At 32.4% G+C, this 24,138-nt stretch overlaps 1 protein-coding gene across 2 annotated transcripts in view; it reads right to left on the bottom strand.

Moving 5' to 3' along the window:
• Positions 1-24,138, bottom strand: part of LOC145258089 (synaptotagmin-15-like) — a 906,872-nt gene that overhangs the window by 13,413 nt on the left and 869,321 nt on the right. For both annotated transcript variants that reach the window (XM_080115819.1, XM_080115820.1), the window contains 3 exons: positions 5,686-5,856; positions 2,758-2,878; positions 396-578 (listed from right to left, as the gene is read on the bottom strand). In XM_080115819.1, coding sequence (XP_079971945.1) covers positions 396-578; positions 2,758-2,878; positions 5,686-5,856 — 475 coding nt within the window. The remainder of the gene's footprint in view (positions 1-395; positions 579-2,757; positions 2,879-5,685; positions 5,857-24,138) is intronic.

Here is a 24,138-nt window from a genome sequence, read left to right as displayed (position 1 = left end):
ATAGATTCCACGAACTAAGCTTCTTTCTTAGAACTGCACGCCTATGGAACTCTTTCCCGACTGCCTGCTTTCCAGCTGACTACAATCTGATTATCTTCAAGTCCAACGTAAACAAGTTCTTGATGAACCATCCCCCTAAGTAATCCAATTTACAAAATTCCCACTACTTATGTTTACTACGCTATAATCACATCGACTAATGTATACGCATTAACCTTTATCCTCAAGTGGTCTCCGGGCCTTGATAAGTGGTGATTCCTGTGTAAAAAAAAAACCCCGTTGTTCAATTCAACATGTTATAAAGTTGTGCCAAGTTAACACAAAGGGGTTGAATCAAACCTTTCTCATGATAAAGATAAAAAACATTGCCGTAACAAACGGTTAGGTGTACGAACCTTTCGCGCTCGTGAAGTGGTTCATGGCCGTTACGCTGATGCTTGCCGTATCGAGAGACGAAGAAGAGAGCTTAAATGTGAAAGATTCGCTGAAGTTCGGATCGAAAGTTCGTTTGACGACGGCAGTTTTCTTCGTTTTGATTATTTTGTTCTGAATTAATAAGCACACTTTCACGTACGACTCTGGAAAAGATAAACGGGAAAAAAGTATAACAAGTGCTTATAATCGTGCCGCTTCCAAATTATCAAATATTTCAAATTTTGATCTTAATTAAAAATCCAAGTAAATAAAATATTTCGCATAACGAAACTTGAATCAAATTTTGATCTTAATTAAAAATCCAAGTAAATTAAATATTTAGCATAACGAAACTTGAATAAAATTTTGATCTTAATTAAAAATCCAAGTAAATCCAAGTAAATTAAATATTTCGTATAACGAAACTTGAATCAAATTTTGATCTTAATTACAAATCCAAGTAAATTAAATATTTAGCTAACGAAACTTGAATCAAATTTTGAGCTTAATTAAAAATCCAAGTAAATTAAATATTTCGTATAAGGAAACTTGAATCAAATTTTGATCTTAATTAAAAATCCAAGTAAATTAAATATTTAGCATAACGAAACTTGAATCAAATTTTGATCTTAATTAAAAATCGAAGTAAATCCAAGTAAATTAAATATTCTGTATAAGGAAACTTGAATCAAATTTTGATCTTAATTAAAAATCCAAGTAAATTAAATATTTCGTATAAGGAAACTTGAATCAAATTTTGATCTTAATTAAAAATCCACGAAAATTAAATATTTAGCATAACGAAACTTGAATCAAATTTTGATCTTAATTAAAAATCCAAGTAAATTAAATATTTAGCATAACGAAACTTGAATCAAATTTTGATCTCAATTAAAAATCCAAGTAAATTAAATATTTCGTATAAGGAAACTTGAATCAAATTTTGATCTTAATTAAAAATCCAAGTAAATTAAATATTTCGTATAAGGAAACTTGAATCAAATTTTGATCTTAATTAAAAATCCAAGTAAATTAAATATTTCGTATAAGGAAACTTGAATCGAATTTTGATCTTAATTAAAAATCCAAGTAAATTAAATATTTAGCATAACGAAACTTGAATAAAATTTTGATCTTAATTAAAAATCGAAGTAAATCCAAGTAAATTAAATATTTCGTATAAGGAAACTTGAATCAAATTTTTATCTTAATTAAAAATCCAAGTAAATTAAATATTTAGCATAACGAAACTTGAATCAAATTTTGATCTTAATTAAAAATCCAAGTAAATTAAATATTTAGCTAACGAAACTTGAATCAAATTTTGATCTTAATTAAAAATCCAAGTAAATCCAAGTAAATTAAATATTTCGTATAAGGAAACTTTAATCAAATTTTGATCTTAATTAAAAATCCAAGTAAATTAAATATTTAGCTAACGAAACTTGAATCAAATTTTGATCTTAATAAAAAATCCAAGTAAATTAAATATTTCGTATAAGGAAACTTGAATCAAATTTTGATCTCAATTAAAAATCCAAGTAAATTAAATATTTCGTATAACGAAACTTGAATCAAATTTTGATCTTAATTACAAATCCAAGTAAATTAAATATTTCGTATAAGGAAACTTTAATCAAATTTTGATCTTAATTAAAAATCTAAGTAAATTAAATATTTAGCATAACGAAACTTGAATCAAATTTTGATCCTAATTAAAAATCCAAGTAAATTAAATATTTCGTATAAGGAAACTTGAATCAAATTTTGATCTTAATTAAAAATCCAAGTAAATTAAATATTTAGCATAACGAAACTTGAATCAAATTTTGATCTTAATTAAAAATCGAAGTAAATCCAAGTAAATTAAATATTCTGTATAAGGAAACTTGAATCAAATTTTGATCTTAATTAAAAATCCAAGTAAATTAAATATTTAGCTAACGAAACTTGAATCAAATTTTTGTCTTAATTAAAAATCGAAGTAAATCCAAGTAAATTAAATATTTCGTATAAGGAAACTTGAATCAAATTTTGATCTTAATTGAAAACCCAAGTAAATTAAATATTTCGTATAAGGAAACTTGAATCAAATTTTGATCTTAATTAAAAACCCAAGTAAATTAAATATTTCGTATAAGGAAACTTGAATCAAATTTTGATCTTAATTAAAAATCCAAGTAAATTAAATATTTCGTATAAGGAAACTTTAATCAAATTTTGATCTTAATTAAAAACCCAAGTAAATTAAATATTTCGTATAAGGAAGCTTGAATCAAAGAAAATCCGTATGTTTGAGTGGCTTTTTATCGTTTCATAAAAAAATCGAAATAAAAAGTTTACCGAAGTTTGATATTCCTTCCAGCTTCTTCAAACCCTTAGCTTCGAAAATCCCAATAGTAAGGCGTTCCAGGTGGCTGTTGTAAGACAAGGCGATGTAGACTTCACCCTTATCAGAAGTTGACTAAAATGAGAAGTAAAAATTAAATAATTACAAAAAAGTTAAATAATATTTAATTGTTTTTTTTATCACAAACTGTTCTACCCTATAACTAATAGAAATGTGTATTTACTTGTATACATATATCCATCCCGTCAAACAAAAGGTAGCGAGTAAAAATAAACCTGCTGGTCGCATCAATTTCATGTATTTAGGAGAATTGAAAAAAAAAAGGTGAGATAACTGCGTTTAACCGATTTCTGTAACAGCAGCGTGAAGGGGTCAGCTGATGGCCTGGTGATACCTTGCTAATACCCGGGATAGACACGTATAAGGGCAGATGTAATACTGTCGTCTATATAATTTATGCATCGCACTTTTACAAAATGCGAGTCAATAGTATATACACTCTGATAAGCGTGGTTTTTGTAATCAACTTGTTAAATCAACAAAGTTTTATTTACATTACAATGATAGTATAACAAGCGAGAGAGTTCAATTCAGTATGAGATAGTGTGTGGTTGATGCAGCGACGGAAGAAGTGTGTTAGCTCTTCTGTCTGTCTAGCTGCTTGCCTTTATTTTTACTTATATTTATATCATCCAACATTCCTTGATCGGAATCAAATTGTTCGCTTATTTGGACTTGCGATTTGAAAATTCGAAAATTAATTGTTCTGTGCTTTTAACAATTCCAATCCAATTAAAATATTTTCTCTTATTGTTTCATGATCTGGATTCTTTGATCGGAAATTAAGGTTGATGTCATTACCAGCAATTCGATTTACATCTGGTTTTGCCCGGATCCGATATTTTCCGGCGTTGTCCATCACTTAAGTGATATAGACTTCTTGATTTCTTGATGCATAAGTCGGGAAAATGAGATAGCTGATTATGATTCGATGTCTCCTCCAATTTCGTTGCTAGGGTCCACTCCACTGCATGCCGGTGTTTCATATTGACTCGTTTTCATTCTTTTGCTGTTTATACCGATTTATACGTTTTTCTTTCATTTTTCCTTCTTTTCAACTTTTCAGCTTTAGAGGTTTTTTTTCTTTTCTATATTAATCTTTAAATGAAGTGTGGCATTCTGATGATGCACCATTCTAATGACTGCAGATTGATTTTTCTTGATTTTGTTCGAAATGGACGAAGTAATATTAAGAGCACTGCTACAATCGAACCTCTATCGTAGGATCTTGGTCAAATCACATTCCTTGCTAATCAATGCCCATATAATAGATGTAGAGTAAAAACTAAATATTTTATAGTCTGTCAAATCTTACTGAAATATTTTGAATAATTATTTGAAAATTATGCAAATATATATTTGGTTAGTGCAAATATAATGTCGTTTTTTGACGTTCAACTATATATATATATATATATATATATATATATATATATATATATATAAAACACATTATTTTTGCACCGATCTAATACATGGGAGCGTCTTTTAGTCTTGACAGACTATGAATGATGTGTATCAGTAACGTGGTTAACGCGGTTAACGCGATTAACACGGTACTGATTTGAACCCAACTTACTTGCGTCGGATAAGTGCAGAGAGGACACATATCAAACTCAGTGACTTCCATTGACAAAACGTGCACCTGCGTTGCTGGAAAGTTAGTCTGTCCTTTTTGGGTACGCGCCGGTTAACGAGAACTACTACCACCCACACATACACCCTGATATAAATAGAAACGCACATGGAATATTTTGGGAGTAGACAGTCGATAGAGTTAGTTTCGAGACTTCGGGAGGGTCAGACAAAGATGCGTCGACGAAAATGCAAGAAAGCTTAACAATGCATATATATATATATATATATATATATATATATATATATATATATATATATATATATATGTATATATATATCTGAACATACCGTTAATAAAATATGTTAAAAAACACATTGAAATGAGTTAAAAACATATTTAATCTGAAAAGGAAACACTAGATAAATGGATAGTCCTTAACCCGCGGAGTTTCGAAGAAATACTTTCCTTCTCATCAGAGGGTAGGAATTAGCAAAATGCGGGATCGGATTTTGCATGCAGAAGTATTTGATGAAACAACAAGTAAGTCAAAGATCTTACTTGAAAACAAAAAAAGTGAAGCAGAGGGAATATGGTGAAGAAAAAGGTGATTCCACATGAATGGATATATATATTTTATATATATATATATATATATATATATATATCTGTAGAAATATATTTTCTTATAATATATATCAATCCTTGTTTATTTCTCTCTTTCAATTCTCGGATTTTAATCATGTCAAATCACACATCAATTCCTTTTGACGCTGCATAATAGATTCACTGATTGATATTATAATTAAGTGAAACAAATGTTCTCAAGAATTGTATAAGTCAACTGAATTAAAGGAATAAATTATAAGATGGTCAACATCATGAATTTTGGAATATAACTTGTTGTCATTTATTCTCTCTCTCTTTCTCTTTCCCCCTCTCTCTATATATATACCCAGCAAGATTAAGACATTTTTTATGTGTGTTACATCGTCTTCAGAAAACCAATTCCAAAAGCATTCTAACTTTTCAGGCACCATTTTGGTAATCAATAAGGAATTTTACTTTTATGACAATCAATTATTATTTTGGAATTTCCAGAAATATGGAAGCAAAACATATATTTTTCTTTTACTCCTACATCAAACAATCTCGGTCAATATTTGCTCAATTATTGAGGATGGGTATACTTTGATAACGTTTTAATTCTTATAAAAATCAGATGCACCTCTTGCAGAAAAACCAAAACAAAAAACAAAAAAAAAATTGCAAAATGGTGTTTTACCTCTGAGACTTCCTTTTCCAAATCTCTCCAAATGACCATTCGCACATTTGTGTCGAAATCGTATTCCTTCAGTGGAAACAGCGCATGACCGATAACATTATGGCGCTTGTGTCGGTCAACATCAAACATTGTAAACTTGAGAATTCGATCATCAAAAGATTTGTGCGATACCTGAAAAATAAAACAAGAAACAACAAAAATAGTAATTTTAAATATTTACCGATGTGACGCCATTTACCGATGTGACGTCATGCGGATTAACCAATCAGTACCCTTGTGAACATGTTGAACAGGTTATTTTAAAATGCTATCATAAGATTTGATTGGATATTGATTATCGACCTCTGCTTCACCCCACCCCACCAGTTAAAAATTTGGAACTAAAACCAAATTGGATAAACTTTCTTTATCTTCAACAGTGATAAGATATTATGAAAATCTGTTGGTGATGAAGACTACTGTGTTGGAGAATGACGTATCAAATTGTCGCTGAATAAATGTTGGTGCACACGAACCGACAGATAGGGTGTATATAACTTTTATGGCTAATAATATTTTGCTTGAGTTGAACTGAAAAGATGGAGATAACGACATATTATTTTGAAGGGTGAAAAAATACTTGTACATGAAGGGGCCTCAAACGACGAGAGTATACAATGTTCTATTGATGGAGAGTCAGACAAAACATTAAAGAGTCAGTGAAACATTTAATATGCCAGTAACAATGGTGACGAATTCACAAATCTGTTTCTTCGAAAGATGACAGACACATGGCATTTCATATAAAATTTATTCACTCACTGTGTCAACATTTCGGACATTATAACGTTTTGACTCAACATTTTGGACATTATAACGTTTTGACTCAACATTTCGGACATTATAACGTTTTGACTTAACATTTTGGACATTATAACGTTTTGACTTAACATTTTGGACATTATAACGTTTTGACTTAACATTTTGGACATTATAACGTTTTGACTCAACATTTTGGACATTATAACGTTTTGACTTAACATTTTGGATCTTGATTTCACTATCTTCCGCGGTGCCTTCTCCCCGACTTCCCACATGACTTATTCGACTGACGTTTTACTAGCAACTCGCGTCTTTGTATATATATTGAATTAATTCTTTGTGATTACGTCATTTGCACGTCCACAAAGAATTCTATCATTCGACATCTGTATCACGTATCTAGGCATTATTATTGTTAACGGACATGTTTTTCTGAAAACATATTTGTTTTTTATTTATCTAAAACTCCTTCTTGTTATTGTTTATAGAATCTAATCAAGTTAAATTCTTAAAACGTCATTTAACCATGTTTTTCCTTGACTTGCTTTTTTTCTCTATAAATGAATCTAATTCAATCTACACGATAATAATAATAATAATAATAATAATAATAATAATAATAATAATAATAATAATAATAATAATAATCTTGCTCAGATGATTCGGCGATACCCCGGGTGTGCTAATATGCAACAGCAGTTGTATTTCGTTTATTCTACTTTGTTTTGCTTAGAAAAATGTTCTTATTTAGTGTAGGAAAAGAGGGGTGTATATAATAGCAACAGTCTACATAACAGACAAAGTCTGTGAACGTTTCAAAGTTCGATAACACGACAGTAACAACCAGAACGAATTCACAAACCTGTTTCTTTGAAAGATGACATCACAAAAATTTATATTTCATATAACATTTAGTCACATACCATGTCAATATTTCGAAGATTACAATGATTCACGGTATTTTCTCAACTGTACGTATAACTTCTCGACTGTCTTTCCTTCTACTAACAAACGTCCGGGTATTTCTTTGTGATTACGTCATTTTTACGTCTTTTTTTTTTTTTTTACACAGTGATCACCACTTATCAAGGCCCGGAAGCCACTCAGGGATAAGGGTTATTGCAAGTACATTAAGTTAGTGAGGAGATTTGCTGAAGTGTTTACTTAAGGGGGCGGTTCATTAGGAATTTGTTAACATTGGACTTGAAGACATCCAAGTTGTAGTCCGGAGGGAAGCAGGCAGACGGAACAGAGTTCCACAGGCGTGCAGTTCTAAGAAAGAAGCTTTGTTCATGGAATCCGCGTTTTGATTTAGGCACAGATATAGAGTGGGGGAAATTTTTCACAGTGGATTCAAAGAATCTACAAAGAATCCTATCAGCCGACATTTGTATCACGTATCTAGGTATAATTATTGTTAGCGCACATTTTTTTTGAAAATATATTTGTTTTTATTCATCTAAAATCACTTCTTATTATTGTTTATGAAATTTAATCAAGTTAAATTCCTAAAACGCCATTTAACCATATTTGTCCTTGAATTGCATTTTTTCTCTTTCAACTACACGATAATCTCTATTTCTATCTATATCTCTACTACTATATTAAAGTCACTTTGCGTATGTGTCTGTGAGTTTCTTCCTCATAGGTTCCGAAACGGCTGACCCTATCTTTGCAAATTTCACCCAAAGCTAAATTATATGTCTGGCAGTGTTTTTAGATATTTTTTGTACAGAAATTCAGGGACGGTTCATAAAGAACTTGTTCAAGTTGGATTTGAATACGATCATATTGTAGTCAGCTGGAAAGTAGGGAAACGGAAGAGAGTTTCACAGGCGTGCAGTTCTAAGAAAGAAACTTTGTTCATGGAATCTACATTTAGGTGTAGTCACAGATAAAGACTGGATGAAATTATTGACAAGTGTTTTCACTTTGATAATTGTTTTTCGTGAAAGTTTAGCATGAAAAAAACGATAAAGAAGAAACAGGCTTCCAACGTCTTTGAAAAAGGATATCTCCCACCAGGCTACGAAGTCTATTTTGAACTTTATCGTTTTAAACTTAAATTCAAGCCATTATCACCGCACAAGCAGTAAGGCCATGCATATAAAATCAGTAGTAGGTACTTCGATTTGACAGAAAATCGTTCGAAATGAACGTTTCAGTGTAGAGGATAATTAACGCATAATACTATAGTCTTGCATTGTAAAGTCATAATATATAAAACACTTTTATAACACCAACAGTAGGTTCTCTACAGTGCAATGTAGACTGCAGTATATTGTGAACTAAGTCAATGTGAAGAGATATGTGAAGCTTCCTCCCGGTGCACCACGATGGGATCCCGACTAGAGCAGGCAATCAATCAGTTTGATTGAAAAATAGTCGATTTCACGGATTTCGCTGATAATAAAAAAAAGATGGGAGTGAAATATTAGTTGAATATTATTCAATCCTGGGCAATGTCAGGTCTCCCTGCTTGTCTACAATAACAGTATGCATATATGGTATTTGATATGACTATTATCTTTGCCTACAAATAATCATTTTTAATTAAATGTCTACGTAAATACATTATTCGTGTTTAACAGGCACGATGGGGAAAACAAATGAACACATATCCAAGGAAATGGCAGGAACACTAAAGGATGACCTCCGATCTGTAGTGGAATGGGGACAAAAATGGATGGTAATATTCAATGCTGCCAAGACTAAGCTTGTTTCCTTCAATCATTACAAGAAACCTTTCCTTTCGATCCGTTTTCTGATCACTTTTAAATCTGCGGCCGATTTCTCGATTGGATAAACTAGAAAGGTGGAGATTAATGAGCTCCTGACGATCACTAAGAGAAAGTTGTGGCATATGGACTAAACGTTACGTTGTGTAACCTGGAACAACAACAATTACGATTAGATCTGCTTTGTTGCCTGTTGGTGGATATTTTAAACTGATTTAGGAGCGATAATTTAAGCTGGTTTTAAGCGAATTTGTTGCTGCGGAGTTTCTTTTTGCCTCCTCAATTTGAAGTTATTTTTTTAAATTGACGTAAACACTAGCATATTTCAATTAAAAGTCAAATATGAACAGGTAAAATTATAGAGGAATAAAAGGCGAATCAAATTAGGTATAGGCTGTTTAAACAGTTACATTCAGTTTCGCAGTTTTCGAAAAAAAGTGCGGACTTTCTTTTTGCCAGCACTGTATATAAAAAAGTGGCGCACATCGCATGGGTAACTTTAACTTTGAAATGTTTCTTAATCTTCGGAAGATGGAAAACTGAATTCTGTGTTTTTAATGTTTGTCATTCCTCTAGTTCGGTATTGAGCAATTTTTTAATGCGATTCTTCATTCTTGAGCCGCATTAGTAAAACGCTGCACAGATGGAGGGTAGCACACACACACAAAACACACACACATATATATATAGAGAATATATATATATATATATATATATAGAGAGAGAGAGAGAGAGAGTACATATATATATATATATATATATATATATATATATATATATATATATATATATATATATATATATTTAATGCCGGTATGTGTCCGGGTCTCAATGTAAGTTTGTAAACAGATCAAACATGGTTAAGCTGGCAAGTATGGCTTCATTTTTAGAACCTTTGATGAGAAGTTTTGAGTTTCAAACAGGTATCGTCCAAGAGTGTCCACGTCATCAACCACGTGTTGTTTTCTCTTTCTCTCTACCATCGTTTGTCTTCTCTTGTTACTGTCTTTGCTCTTCCTCCTCCCCATCCTCCTCCTCCCCACCCGCCTCCTCCTTTTCCTCACGTTCTTGTATTTCGTGTATCTATTCTTCGTTTTCAATCTTTTATTTACTTTTCTTTTTATAAACACTTTCTTTCTTCAACTTTTTCATTCAAGTATTTTCTTCCGCGCTTTCTCCCGAGCATAACATCCTCTCAACATTTACCCGTTTCGAAAACCTTCATCTCTGTACATATCCAATTCCAAACACTTCTACTATGCACGGCAATTTTCAAATCAAAAAAAATTTAATGAATAAATAAAATCAAGTACAAAATTACATTTCATCTCGGATTTCGATCTTAAGCTAAACATTTAATTTCTTTTGGAATTTCAAACTTAAGTTTCAAATTAAATTTCTGCTGGTATGCTATGCTTAGGTTTAAAATTGCATTTTCTTAGGTGTGACACCACTAAGCTTAAAATTGCATTTCGTTTGGTGTGTCACTACTAAGTTTAAAATTGCATTTCGTTTGGTGTGTCACTACTAAGTTTAAAATTGCATTTCGTTTGGTGTGTCACTACTAAGTTTAAAATTGCATTTCGTTTGGTGTGTCACTACTAAGTTTAAAATTGTATTTCGTTTGGTGTGTCACTACTAAGTTTAAAATTGTATTTCGTTTGGTGTGTCACTACTAAGTTTAAAATTGCATTTCGTTTGGTGTGTCACTACTAAGTTTAAAATTGTATTTCGTTTGGTGTGTCACTACTAAGTTTAAAATTGTATTTCGTTTGGTGTGTCACTACTAAGTTTAAAATTGCATTTCGTTTGGTGTGTCACTACTAAGTTTAAAATTGCATTTCGTTTGGTGTGTCACTACTAAGTTTAAAATTGCATTTCGTTTGGTGTGTCACTACTAAGTTTAAAATTGCATTTCGTTTGGTGTGTCACTACTAAGTTTAAAATTGTATTTCGTTTGGTGTGTCACTACTAAGTTTAAAATTGTATTTCGTTTGGTGTGTCACTACTAAGTTTAAAATTGTATTTCGTTTGGTGTGTCACTACTAAGTTTAAAATTGTATTTCGTTTGGTGTGTCACTACTAAGTTTAAAATTGTATTTCGTTTGGTGTGTCATTCATTACTAAGTTTAAAATTGCATTTCGTTTGGTGTGTCACTACTAAGTTTAAAATTGCATTTCGTTTGGTGTGTCACTACTAAGTTTAAAATTGCATTTCGTTTGGTGTGTCACTTCTAAGTTTAAAATTGCATTTCGTTTGGTGTGTCACTACTAAGTTTAAAATTGTATTTCGTTTGGTGTGTCACTACTAAGTTAAAAATTGTATTTCGTTTGGTGTGTCACTACTAAGTTTAAAATTGTATTTCGTTTGGTGTGTCACTACTAAGTTTAAAATTGTATTTCGTTTGGTGTTTCACTACTAAGTTTAAAATTGTATTTCGTTTGGTGTGTCATTCATTACTAAGTTTAAAATTGCATTTCGTTTGGTGTGTCACTACTAAGTTTAAAATTGCATTTCGTTTGGTGTGTCACTACTAAGTTTAAAATTGCATTTCGTTTGGTGTGTCACTTCTAAGTTTAAAATTGCATTTCGTTTGGTGTGTCACTACTAAGTTTAAAATTGTATTTCGTTTGGTGTGTCACTACTAAGTTTAAAATTGTATTTCGTTTGGTGTGTCACTACTAAGTTTAAAATTGTATTTCGTTTGGTGTGTCACTACTAAGTTTAAAATTGTATTTCGTTTGGTGTGTCACTACTAAGTTTAAAATTGTATTTCGTTTGGTGTGTCACTACTAAGTTTAAAATTGCATTTCGTTTGGTGTGTCACTACTAAGTTTAAAATTGCATTTCGTTTGGTGTGTCACTACTAAGTTTAAAATTGTATTTCGTTTGGTGTGTCACTACTAAGTTTAAAATTGCATTTCGTTTGGTGTGTCACTACTAAGTTTAAAATTGCATTTCGTTTGGTGTGTCACTACTAAGTTTAAAATTGCATTTCGTTTGGTGTGTCACTACTAAGTTTAAAATTGTATTTCGTTTGGTGTGTCACTACTAAGTTTAAAATTGCATTTCGTTTGGTGTGTCACTACTAAGTTTAAAATTGTATTTCGTTTGGTGTGTCACTACTAAGTTTAAAATTGTATTTCGTTTGGTGTGTCATTCATTACTAAGTTTAAAATTGCATTTCGTTTGGTGTGTCACTACTAAGTTTAAAATTGTATTTCGTTTGGTGTGTCACTACTAAGTTTAAAATTGTATTTCGTTTGGTGTGTCACTACTAAGTTTAAAATTGTATTTCGTTTGGTGTGTCATTCATTACTAAGTTTAAAATTGCATTTCGTTTGGTGTGTCACTACTAAGTTTAAAATTGCATTTCGTTTGGTGTGTCACTACTAAGTTTAAAATTGCATTTCGTTTGGTGTGTCACTTCTAAGTTTAAAATTGCATTTCGTTTGGTGTGTCACTACTAAGTTTAAAATTGTATTTCGTTTGGTGTGTCACTACTAAGTTTAAAATTGCATTTCGTTTGGTGTGTCACTACTAAGTTTAAAATTGCATTTCGTTTGGTGTGTCACTACTAAGTTTAAAATTGCATTTCGTTTGGTGTGTCACTACTAAGTTTAAAATTGCATTTCGTTTGGTGTGTCACTACTAAGTTTAAAATTGTATTTCGTTTGGTGTGTCACTACTAAGTTTAAAATTGTATTTCGTTTGGTGTGTCACTACTAAGTTTAAAATTGTATTTCGTTTGGTGTGTCACTACTAAGTTTAAAATTGTATTTCGTTTGGTGTGTCACTACTAAGTTTAAAATTGTATTTCGTTTGGTGTGTCATTCATTACTAAGTTTAAAATTGCATTTCGTTTGGTGTGTCACTACTAAGTTTAAAATTGCATTTCGTTTGGTGTGTCACTACTAAGTTTAAAATTGCATTTCGTTTGGTGTGTCACTTCTAAGTTTAAAATTGCATTTCGTTTGGTGTGTCACTACTAAGTTTAAAATTGTATTTCGTTTGGTGTGTCACTACTAAGTTAAAAATTGTATTTCGTTTGGTGTGTCACTACTAAGTTTAAAATTGTATTTCGTTTGGTGTGTCACTACTAAGTTTAAAATTGTATTTCGTTTGGTGTTTCACTACTAAGTTTAAAATTGTATTTCGTTTGGTGTGTCATTCATTACTAAGTTTAAAATTGCATTTCGTTTGGTGTGTCACTACTAAGTTTAAAATTGCATTTCGTTTGGTGTGTCACTACTAAGTTTAAAATTGCATTTCGTTTGGTGTGTCACTTCTAAGTTTAAAATTGCATTTCGTTTGGTGTGTCACTACTAAGTTTAAAATTGTATTTCGTTTGGTGTGTCACTACTAAGTTTAAAATTGTATTTCGTTTGGTGTGTCACTACTAAGTTTAAAATTGTATTTCGTTTGGTGTGTCACTACTAAGTTTAAAATTGTATTTCGTTTGGTGTGTCACTACTAAGTTTAAAATTGTATTTCGTTTGGTGTGTCACTACTAAGTTTAAAATTGCATTTCGTTTGGTGTGTCACTACTAAGTTTAAAATTGCATTTCGTTTGGTGTGTCACTACTAAGTTTAAAATTGTATTTCGTTTGGTGTGTCACTACTAAGTTTAAAATTGCATTTCGTTTGGTGTGTCACTACTAAGTTTAAAATTGCATTTCGTTTGGTGTGTCACTACTAAGTTTAAAATTGCATTTCGTTTGGTGTGTCACTACTAAGTTTAAAATTGTATTTCGTTTGGTGTGTCACTACTAAGTTTAAAATTGCATTTCGTTTGGTGTGTCACTACTAAGTTTAAACTTGTATTTCGTTTGGTGTGTCACTACTAAGTTTAAAATTGTATTTCGTTTGGTGTGTCACTACTAAGTTTAAAATTGTATTTCGTTTGGTGTGTCACTACTAAGTTTAAAATTGCATTTCGTTTGGTGTGTCACTACTAAGTTTAAAATTGCATTTCGTTTGGTGTGTCACTACTAAGTTTAAAATTGCATTTCGTTTGGTGTGTCACTACTAAGTTTAAAATTGCATTTCGTTTGGTGTGTCACTTCTAAGTTTAAAATTGCATTTCGTTTGGTGTGTCACTACTAAGTTTAAAATTGTATTTCGTTTGGTGTGTCACTACTAAGTTTAAAATTGCATTTCGTTTGGTGTGTCACTACTAAGTTTAAAATTGTATTTCGTTTGGTGTGTCATTCATTACTAAGTTTAAAATTGCATTTCGTTTGGTGTGTCACTACTAAGTTTAAATTTGTATTTCGTTTGGTGTGTCACTACTAAGTTTAAAATTGTATTTCGTTTGGTGTGTCATTACTAAGTTTAAAATTGCATTTCGTTTGGTGTGTCACTACTAAGTTTAAAATTGCATTTCGTTTGGTGTGTCACTACTAAGTTTAAAATTGCATTTCGTTTGGTGTGTCACTTCTTAGTTTAAAATTGCATTTCGTTTGGTGTGTCACTACTAAGTTTAAAATTGTATTTTGTTTGGTGTGTCACTACTAAGTTTAAAATTGCATTTCGTTTGGTGTGTCACTACTAAGTTTAAAATTGCATTTCGTTTGGTGTGTCACTACTAAGTTTAAAATTGCATTTCGTTTGGTGTGTCACTACTAAGTTTAAAATTGCATTTCGTTTGGTGTGTCACTACTAAGTTTAAAATTGTATTTCGTTTGGTGTGTCACTACTAAGTTTAAAATTGTATTTCGTTTGGTGTGTCACTACTAAGTTTAAAATTGTATTTCGTTTGGTGTGTCATTCATTACTAAGTTTAAAATTGCATTTCGTTTGGTGTGTCACTACTAAGTTTAAAATTGCATTTCGTTTGGCGTGTCACTACTAAGTTTAAAATTGCATTTCGTTTGGTGTGTCACTTCTAAGTTTAAAATTGCATTTCGTTTGGTGTGTCACTACTAAGTTTAAACTTGTATTTCGTTTGGTGTGTCACTACTAAGTTTAAAATTGTATTTCGTTTGGTGTGTCACTACTAAGTTTAAAATTGTATTTCGTTTGGTGTGTCACTACTAAGTTTAAAATTGTATTTCGTTTGGTGTGTCATTCATTACTAAGTTTAAAATTGCATTTCGTTTGGTGTGTCACTACTAAGTTTAAATTTGTATTTCGTTTGTTGTGTCACTACTAAGTTTAAAATTGTATTTCGTTTGGTGTGTCATTACTAAGTTTAAAATTGCATTTCGTTTGGTGTGTCACTACTAAGTTTAAAATTGCATTTCGTTTGGTGTGTCACTACTAAGTTTAAAATTGCATTTCGTTTGGTGTGTCACTACTAAGTTTAAAATTGTAATTTTAGTATTTCACACATTAGTTTAACTCACACTTAGGTAAAAATTACATTTGTTTTTTGTCTGCCACGCTTAAGTTTAACATTGCATTTTAATTAGTATAATACCCTTATGATACCCTTATGATACCATTATAATACCCTTATGATACCCTTATGATACCATTATAATACCCTTATGATACCATTATGATACCATTATAATACCCTTATGATACCCTTATGATACTATTATAATACACTTATGATACTCTTATGATACCGTTATAATACTCTTATGATACCCTTATGATACCATTATAATACCCTTATGATACCCTCATGATACCATTATAATACGCTTATGATACCCTATGATACCATTATAATACCCTTATGATACCATTATAACATCTTTATGATACCCTTATGATACCATTATAATACCCTTATGATACCCTTATGATACTGTTATAATACCCTTATGATACCCTTATGATACCATTATAATACACTTATGATACCCTTATGATACCATTATAATACCCTTATGATACCCTTATGATACCATTATAATACCCTTATGATATCCTTATGATACCATTATAATACCCTTATGATACCCTTATGATACCATTATAATACCCTTATGATACCCTTATGATACCCTTATGATACCATTATAATACCCTTATGATACCATTATAATACCCTTATGATACCCTTATGATACCATTTTAATACCCTTATGATACCCTTATGATACCATTATAATACCCTTATGATACCCTTATGATACCATTATAATACCCTTATGATACCCTTATGATACCATTATAATACCTTTAGGATACCCTTATGATACCCTTATGATACCCTTATAATACCCTTATGATACCCTTATGATACCATTATAATACCCTTATGATACCCTTATGATACCATTATAATACCCTTATGATACCCTTATGATACCATTATAATACCTTTAGGATACCCTTATGATACCCTTATGATACCATTATAATAACGCTTTTCAATCTTTTATATTTCTTCTTTTTTTTCAAGTTTTCCTTCTCCTTATTATCACACCCTCCGAACATTTACAGTTCATCGCTTTTAGTTTTGTAAATATCCGCTCCAGATCACTTCTAATATGCACAGCAATATTCAATAATAATAAAAATAATGTCACATACATCTGTGCATGAGGTCGCCAAGCTAATCAAGAACCTTGATTCCAGTAAAGCAACTAGCCCTGACAGCATCCCAATTATAGTGTTAAAAAAGCTTCAACCGGAACTTGCTCCCATACTTACGAAACAGTTTAAGCATTGCCTTAAGGAGAAGTGCTTTCCAACACCCTGGAAAACCTCATCAGTATGCCCTGTATTTAAGAATTCAGGCGAAAGTTATCTCCCTCTCAGTACAGACCAATAAGTCTCCTGTGTAAGTAACTGGAATTCATATTAAATAAAGAAGCAGTCAACCACCTCAGCAGAAATAACCTTCTTAGTGACATGCAATATGGTTTCCGTTCTGCAAGATCTACCGCAAATGTGCTAACGGTTATATCTCATAGGATTAGTGAATCGCTTGACAAAGGCTTCCTGTCTAGGGCAATTGCTCTTGACATATCAAAGGCTTTCGACAAAGTATGGCATAAAGGCCTACTTCACAAGATTTCCAGCTACAGTATAACTGGAAATGTTTTCTCTATCATTAAATCATTTCTCTCTGATAGGCTCATAAGAGTAGTGGTCGATGGACAAAAATCAGAAGCCTGCAGTATTAATGCTGGAGTCCCTCAGGGGTCCATCCTGGACCCAACTCTTTTCCTGATCTACATCAATGATCTCCCTAAACATATACTTAAATCATTCGTTGACATCTATGCTGATGACACGACTCTCTATGGCAACACACCAAAAGCTGTAAATGACAAAGTTCGCTCTGATTCTCTCTCCTCTGATCTCGAGCGTGTGGTTCAGTGGGGGAAGAGGTGGCTTTAATGCATCTAAAACCAAGCTCCTATCTTTACATCATCAACGCTTTGATCCCCATCTGGCATCAATTGAAATGTATGGCTCTCGTCTTGCAGAGGCTTCATGTTTTGACAAGCTTCTGGGCTTGACCTTCACTCCTGATCTGAAATGGAACACGTACATCAAGTCTTTTGCCAAGGTCGCTGGAAAGATGGTGGGATCCTTCTACCGCTCCAGAAGATATATCTTTGTGGCTTAGTGGGGTATGCCCTTTTCTCTTCCCTGCAACCTCTCTCCCACAGAAGAGACGCTGCGAGCCTGTCTTTGTTTTATCGTTATTTCCATGGCAGGTGCTCGTCTGAGCTCCAATCTCTAGTCCCCCCTCGCAAATCTTTTACGAAAAACACCCGTCTAGCTGAAACCACTGTCAAAAATTTCCCCACTCTTTATCTGTGGCTAAATCAAAACGTAGATTCTATGAACAAATCTTCTTTCTTAGAACTGCACGCTTGTGGAACTCTCTTCCGTCTGCCTGCTTCCTACCTGACTGCAACCTGCATGTCATCAAGTCCAACGTAAACAAATTCCTGATGAACCGCCTCTTAAGTAGACATTTTTATTAAACCCCCACACTATCGTACTGTACATGCAATAACCCTTATCCCTGAGTGGCTTCCGGGCCTTGATAAGTGGTGATCACCTTGTAAAAAAAACACACGAAAAGAAAAATGAACACATTTCTCTTTGCAGAACAAGGTCAATAGAATTAATGCAAGGTGGAAAGTCAGCGACTCACGAATTTGCTAAAAATACAAAAACAAACCAAGCATTTTAATAGCATTTGGAAATCTCTAATTATAGCAAAAACAAATGTTGTTCGCCCTTAAAATGTTGACAATGAAAGGGAGATAATCGCCTGTCGATTATTATAAGAGTTGCCTCTTCTTTCTTAACCAACTTTTTCACAAATTCGAAACTTCAACCATAAAATAGATACTAACAGAATACGAAAGTATCTGCGGAGCCAGAAACTTTTCACTTTTCTTTTCCAAACTCAACCGACATGCCTGAAGACGGCCGAAGGACAATCCGACCGAAAAGTTCCACAAATAAGATGAGAACAATAGTTAGATTAATACGACTAATATAAACAATCATCTCTACAAAAATTTTTCATAACTTTAAAAATAAATGAAACAAAATATGAAATTATATGAAATATAATTATGACAGAAGAAAATGGCAAAATAATTATTTCGAATCAAACAATTCTCGTAAAACATTCCGTCAAACTCAATATCGTTGTTATATATGAAAAGGAATTACGCTCCAGTAATTAAAGAAAGGCGTAAATAAGGTTGAAAATAATATCTATTAAAGGAAAAGGCTAGGATCGAACCCAATATTCTAAAGTTAAAAGTAAATACATTATGCAATCTCAGGGATTTAGTAAATTGACCATTGTGCTAAGAAATAATTAAATAACGATATAACAAGGACCCGTGGCGCAGTGGTTAGAGTACTGGAAAAATCAATTGTAAAAGTAATATTCTCCTGAAGGTTGAAGGTTCAATCCTCAGTGTGGGCGATCGAAAAAATACATTTGCGAATTACTTAGGACCTCTATCCAATCATGGCTGACGGAACAAGAGCACGCCACCGTTGTGAAGTACGTGTAAATAAATAAGTAAATAAATAAGTAAATAAGAGGGTTCCGCTCGAAATTCTGTCCAAATTCCTGAGTTCGACAGAAACATTCCCGAGTTCGACAAAATACACCTGAAGAAGGTCGAAGGTTATATCGACTGAAACGTTGTGAAAATCACACAAGATGAGAACAGGAGTGCGATTAATAATAATACGAATAACCAATCCTCTTCTCAAAAATTCAGAAACGTCATATATCAGATATCGGACAATGTAAATTAAGGAATGTCTTTGTTTTACCAAAAACATGTTGGGCATATGTGTATGTAAATCCACGTGAGGAAACACATGGCTGGGCACGTTTCTGATGTCACAAAGAAAGATAGGTAAAGAGATAAATAGAGTTCGAGATCAGTTTAGTCAAACAGACATCAGAGACAGCAGCAGAAACAAATCCGTCAGGGTCGAGTCGTGAAGGAGAAGAGTTAACAAAACTCCTTTCGGAAGTGAAAGAAAGAGAAAAAGGAAAATGTAGAAATCAGCAAGGCATTCGAATCCCTGATCATCAATCATCTCATCCGGATGGAATAAAGATCATCTTTCAACCACCAAAATGTTACGTGCTTTTGTCTATCGTATTTGTAAAAGAACTTAATATGAAACGCCCTCCTTCCAAAGCGTAACTGAGTCCTCCCCCTCAAAAGTGTTAACTGAATATCGTCCTTCAACAATAAATTCTCATCTCCCAAGTGTTATAAATATGAACTGTAATAATTATAAGTGTCTCATCATCGTCCCCGTTATATGAATGTCTTGTCCGCGCTACGTAACGCCGTTTTTCAAGAAATCTTAAAAGACAAGTAAATTACTAAAATGAAACAGTGAACAATTAAAAAGTGTTTTCGATTCGAATTCGTAGCATCTCTTCTGTAAATAAAAAGTCTCTGGTCATTTAGTTAAAATCTAAGTGTAATACCTGTTCTGATAGTACACTTCATTTGAGCAATAAAGGAGTTATACTTCTAGACTAAGATAATTTTAATTTTTGTCTCACTTCTGACTGACGACACAATCACGTCCACACACCGATTCTCGCCAGCTCACCGAATTTAAGCAGTACCAGATGGATAACCACTTGAAAAGGCAAGGCGCTCTCGCCTCGTCGTAAAAATTTCTTGGCTGGTATCTGGAGACGCGTTTAACTCATGGGAGGAGATGCACCCCCGAATCAAGACAGAAAGCAACGGGAAACTACAGTCTTTACTTGTCTTCCCGAGATTACCATGGCTATATCATTTGGAGAGCCGGTGTCGCCAACGCTGTTAAAACAACAGGGCCGCTGCATGCATGCATACCCCAGTGACTATTTTTAGATAGTAAAATACCTTGTATCGAACTCTGGTATCATGGCGAGGCAAGTAAAAAGTTACAATGTTCTTTTCTATCTGTTGGATTATGCTGGGGCAACATCGGGTGACCTTGTTGATTATTATTAAAAAAAAGTAAAATGTTAGATAATGAACATTATTACTGTTTTGGTAACTGTTATGTAAAAAAAGGCATGCAGAGAAAATGTTATTAAAACAAAGGAACGTTTAGTAAAATATTTTGGTTAACTTAGAAACAATAACAAGGAAAGAATGTGGTCGATATAAGCAGAGTGGATTTTCCAACCTAGCAATAAAATGAATAAATTTGGCCAGGAAACGTGACTGAAGGTCACGTGCTGGGCCTTTGTGTGGTTGATAAAAGGAATAAAATAAATACATTTGGCCAGGAAACGTGACTGAAGGTCACATACTGGATCTTTCTGTGGTTGATAAAAGGAATAGTTACATATATACAAGCAAAGTTACGAGAGAGAGAGAGAGAAGGAGAGAGAGAAAGAGAGAGAGAGAGAGACAAGTCGGAGTCGAGAGAGGGACAGAGACGATCCTCCGATTTAAGGTGGCTTAAGTAGAGGGGGTCAGAAATGGCTATAGTCAGATTCAGTGTTGCAACTATCCCAAAAGGGAAAACACTTTGGAATAAAAAGTTGCCGAAAATAAAACCCAAGGCTCTGATAATTTATTCAAAAGAATTTTCATTGCAGATTTCTGTCAAACGAGACCAAAGATGGACCAGAGATGTTCCCAATTGGCCAGATGTTCAAATCCCGAAATAAGCGTTATTCGTCCTTTGGTTGTAAAGGTATTTATGCATATTCTTCTCCCGTCATAAACTGTAATTAAGTGTACACACACAACGAATTCGAAATTAGACGATCACAACCCTAGACGGTCATAGACATGTAACTGAAATGTAACACATATATTACTTTTATATATGACTAGAGGGGGCACCGAAAAGCTGCCGATGCAGTTCGTGATATCAATGATGTGTTTGGTCCAGGAACCACTAACGAACGTGTGACACAACGGTGGTTCAAGAAATTTCGCAATGGTGACGAGAGCTTCGAAGATGAAGACGGTTGCGGCAGGCCGACTTTGGTTGATAACGAACATTTGAAATTTTAATTGACTCCCATCCCCGCAAAACAACACGAGCAATTGCTGCTGAACTCGAGGTTGACCACTCAACAGTCATTTGCCATTTAAAGCAAATAGGGAAGTAAAAAAAGTTGGATAAATCAGTGCTGCATGAATTGAACGATAATTAAAAAATCGTCGTTTTGAGGTGTATTATACGCTCCTTCTGCGCAACAAAAATGACCTATTTCTCGACCGTATTGTGACGTGTGATGAGAAGTGAATCCTTTACGACAACCAGCGACGTCCGGCACAGTGGTTGGATGCCAAGAGAAGCCCCACCACACTTTCCGAAGCTGAAGTTGCACCAAAAAAGGTTATGGTAGCTGTTTGGTGGTCTGAGGCCGGTCTCATACATCACAGATTCTTGAATCCGGGCGAAACGATTACAGCGGAGAAATACTACCGACAAATTGACGAAATGCACCAGAAGCTCCAACGCATGTGCCCGAGATTGGTCAATATGAAGAGAACCAATTCTTCTTCATGGAAACGCTCGCTCACATGTTGCTCAACTGACCCGGCAGAAGCTGAACGAATTGATCTACGAGACTCTGCCTCATTCGCCATATTCACCGGACCTTTCGCCCACTGATTATAACTTTTTAAGCATCTCGACAACTTCCTGCGCGAAAAATATTTAAAAAACCGAGATGATACCGAATCGGCCTTCAATGACTTCATCGCATTCAGAACTCCCGATTTCTATTCTAATGGAATGAATAAACTTGTTTCTCGTCGGCAAAAATGTGTCGACTTTAATGGTTCTTATTTTGATTAATAAAGTTTATTATGAAAGAACTTATGATCTTTTGAAGTTGAACGTCAAAACAACGACAATATTTTTGCACCAACCCAATAATTTTATTTGGCATTTATTGACAACCTAATAACTTTATTTCTCATTTATTGACAACCTAATATCTTAATTTCTCATTTATTGACAATCTAATATTTTTATTTCTCATTTATTGACAATCTAATATCTTTATTTCTCATTTATTGACAATCTAATATCTTTATTTCTCATTTATTGACAACCTAATAACTTTATTTCTCATTTATTGACAACCTAATATCTTTATTTCTCATTTATTGACAACCTAATATCTTTATTTCTCATTTATTGACAACCTAATATCTTTATTTCTTATTTATTGAAAACCCAATATCTTTATTTCTCATTTATTGACAACCTAATAACTTTATTTCTTATTTATTGACAATCTAATATCTTTATTTCTCATTTATTGACAACCTAATATCTTTATTTCTTATTTATTGACAACCTAATATCTTTATTTCTCATTTATTGACAATCTAATATCTTTATTTCTCATTTATTGACAACCTAATATCTTTATTTCTGATTTATTGACAATCCAATATCTTTATTTCTTATTTATTGACAACCTAATAACTTTATTTCTCATTTATTGAAAACCTAATAACTTTATTTCTCATTTATTGACAACCTAATATCTTTATTTCTCATTTATTGACAATCCAATATCTTTATTTCTTATTTATTGACAACCTAATATCTTTATTTCTCATTTATTGACAATCCAATAACTTTATTTCTCATTTATTGACAACCCAATAACTTTATTTCTTATTTATTGACAACCTAATATCTTTATTTCTCATTTATTGACAACCTAATATCTTTATTTCTGATTTATTGACAATCCAATATCTTTATTTCTTATTTATTGACAACCTAATAACTTTATTTCTCATTTATTGAAAACCTAATAACTTTATTTCTCATTTATTGACAACCTAATATCTTTATTTCTCATTTATTGACAATCCAATATCTTTATTTCTTATTTATTGACAACCTAATATCTTTATTTCTCATTTATTGACAATCCAATAACTTTATTTCTCATTTATTGACAACCTAATATCTTTATTTCTCATTTATTGACAACCTAATATCTTTATTTCTTATTTATTGACAACCCAATAACTTTATTTCTCATTTATTGACAACCCAATAACTTTAGTTCTCATTTATTGACAACCCAATAACTTTATTTCTTATTTATTGACAACCTAATAACTTTATTTCTTATTTATTGACAACCTAATATCTTTATTTCTCATTTATTAACAACCTAATAACTTTATTTCTTATTTATTGACAACCCAATAACTTAAATTTCTCATTTATTGATAACCGAATAACTTTATTTCTCATTTATTGACAACCAAATAACTTTATTTCTCATTTATTGACAACCCAATAACTTTATTTCTTATTTATTGACAAACCAATAACTTTATTTCTTATTTATTGACAACCCAATAACTTTATTTCTTATTTATTGACAACCCAATAAATTTATTTCTATGTATTGACAACCCAATAACTTTATTTCTCATTTATTGACAACCCAATAACTTTATTTCTTATTTATTGACAACCCAATAACTTTATTTCTCATTTATT

This window comes from Euprymna scolopes, chromosome 33, assembly GCF_053919585.1.
Source record: "Euprymna scolopes isolate OS-2025 chromosome 33, ASM5391958v1, whole genome shotgun sequence".
NCBI lineage: Eukaryota > Metazoa > Mollusca > Cephalopoda > Sepiida > Sepiolidae > Euprymna > Euprymna scolopes.
This window is presented reverse-complemented; position numbering and strand designations above follow the sequence as displayed.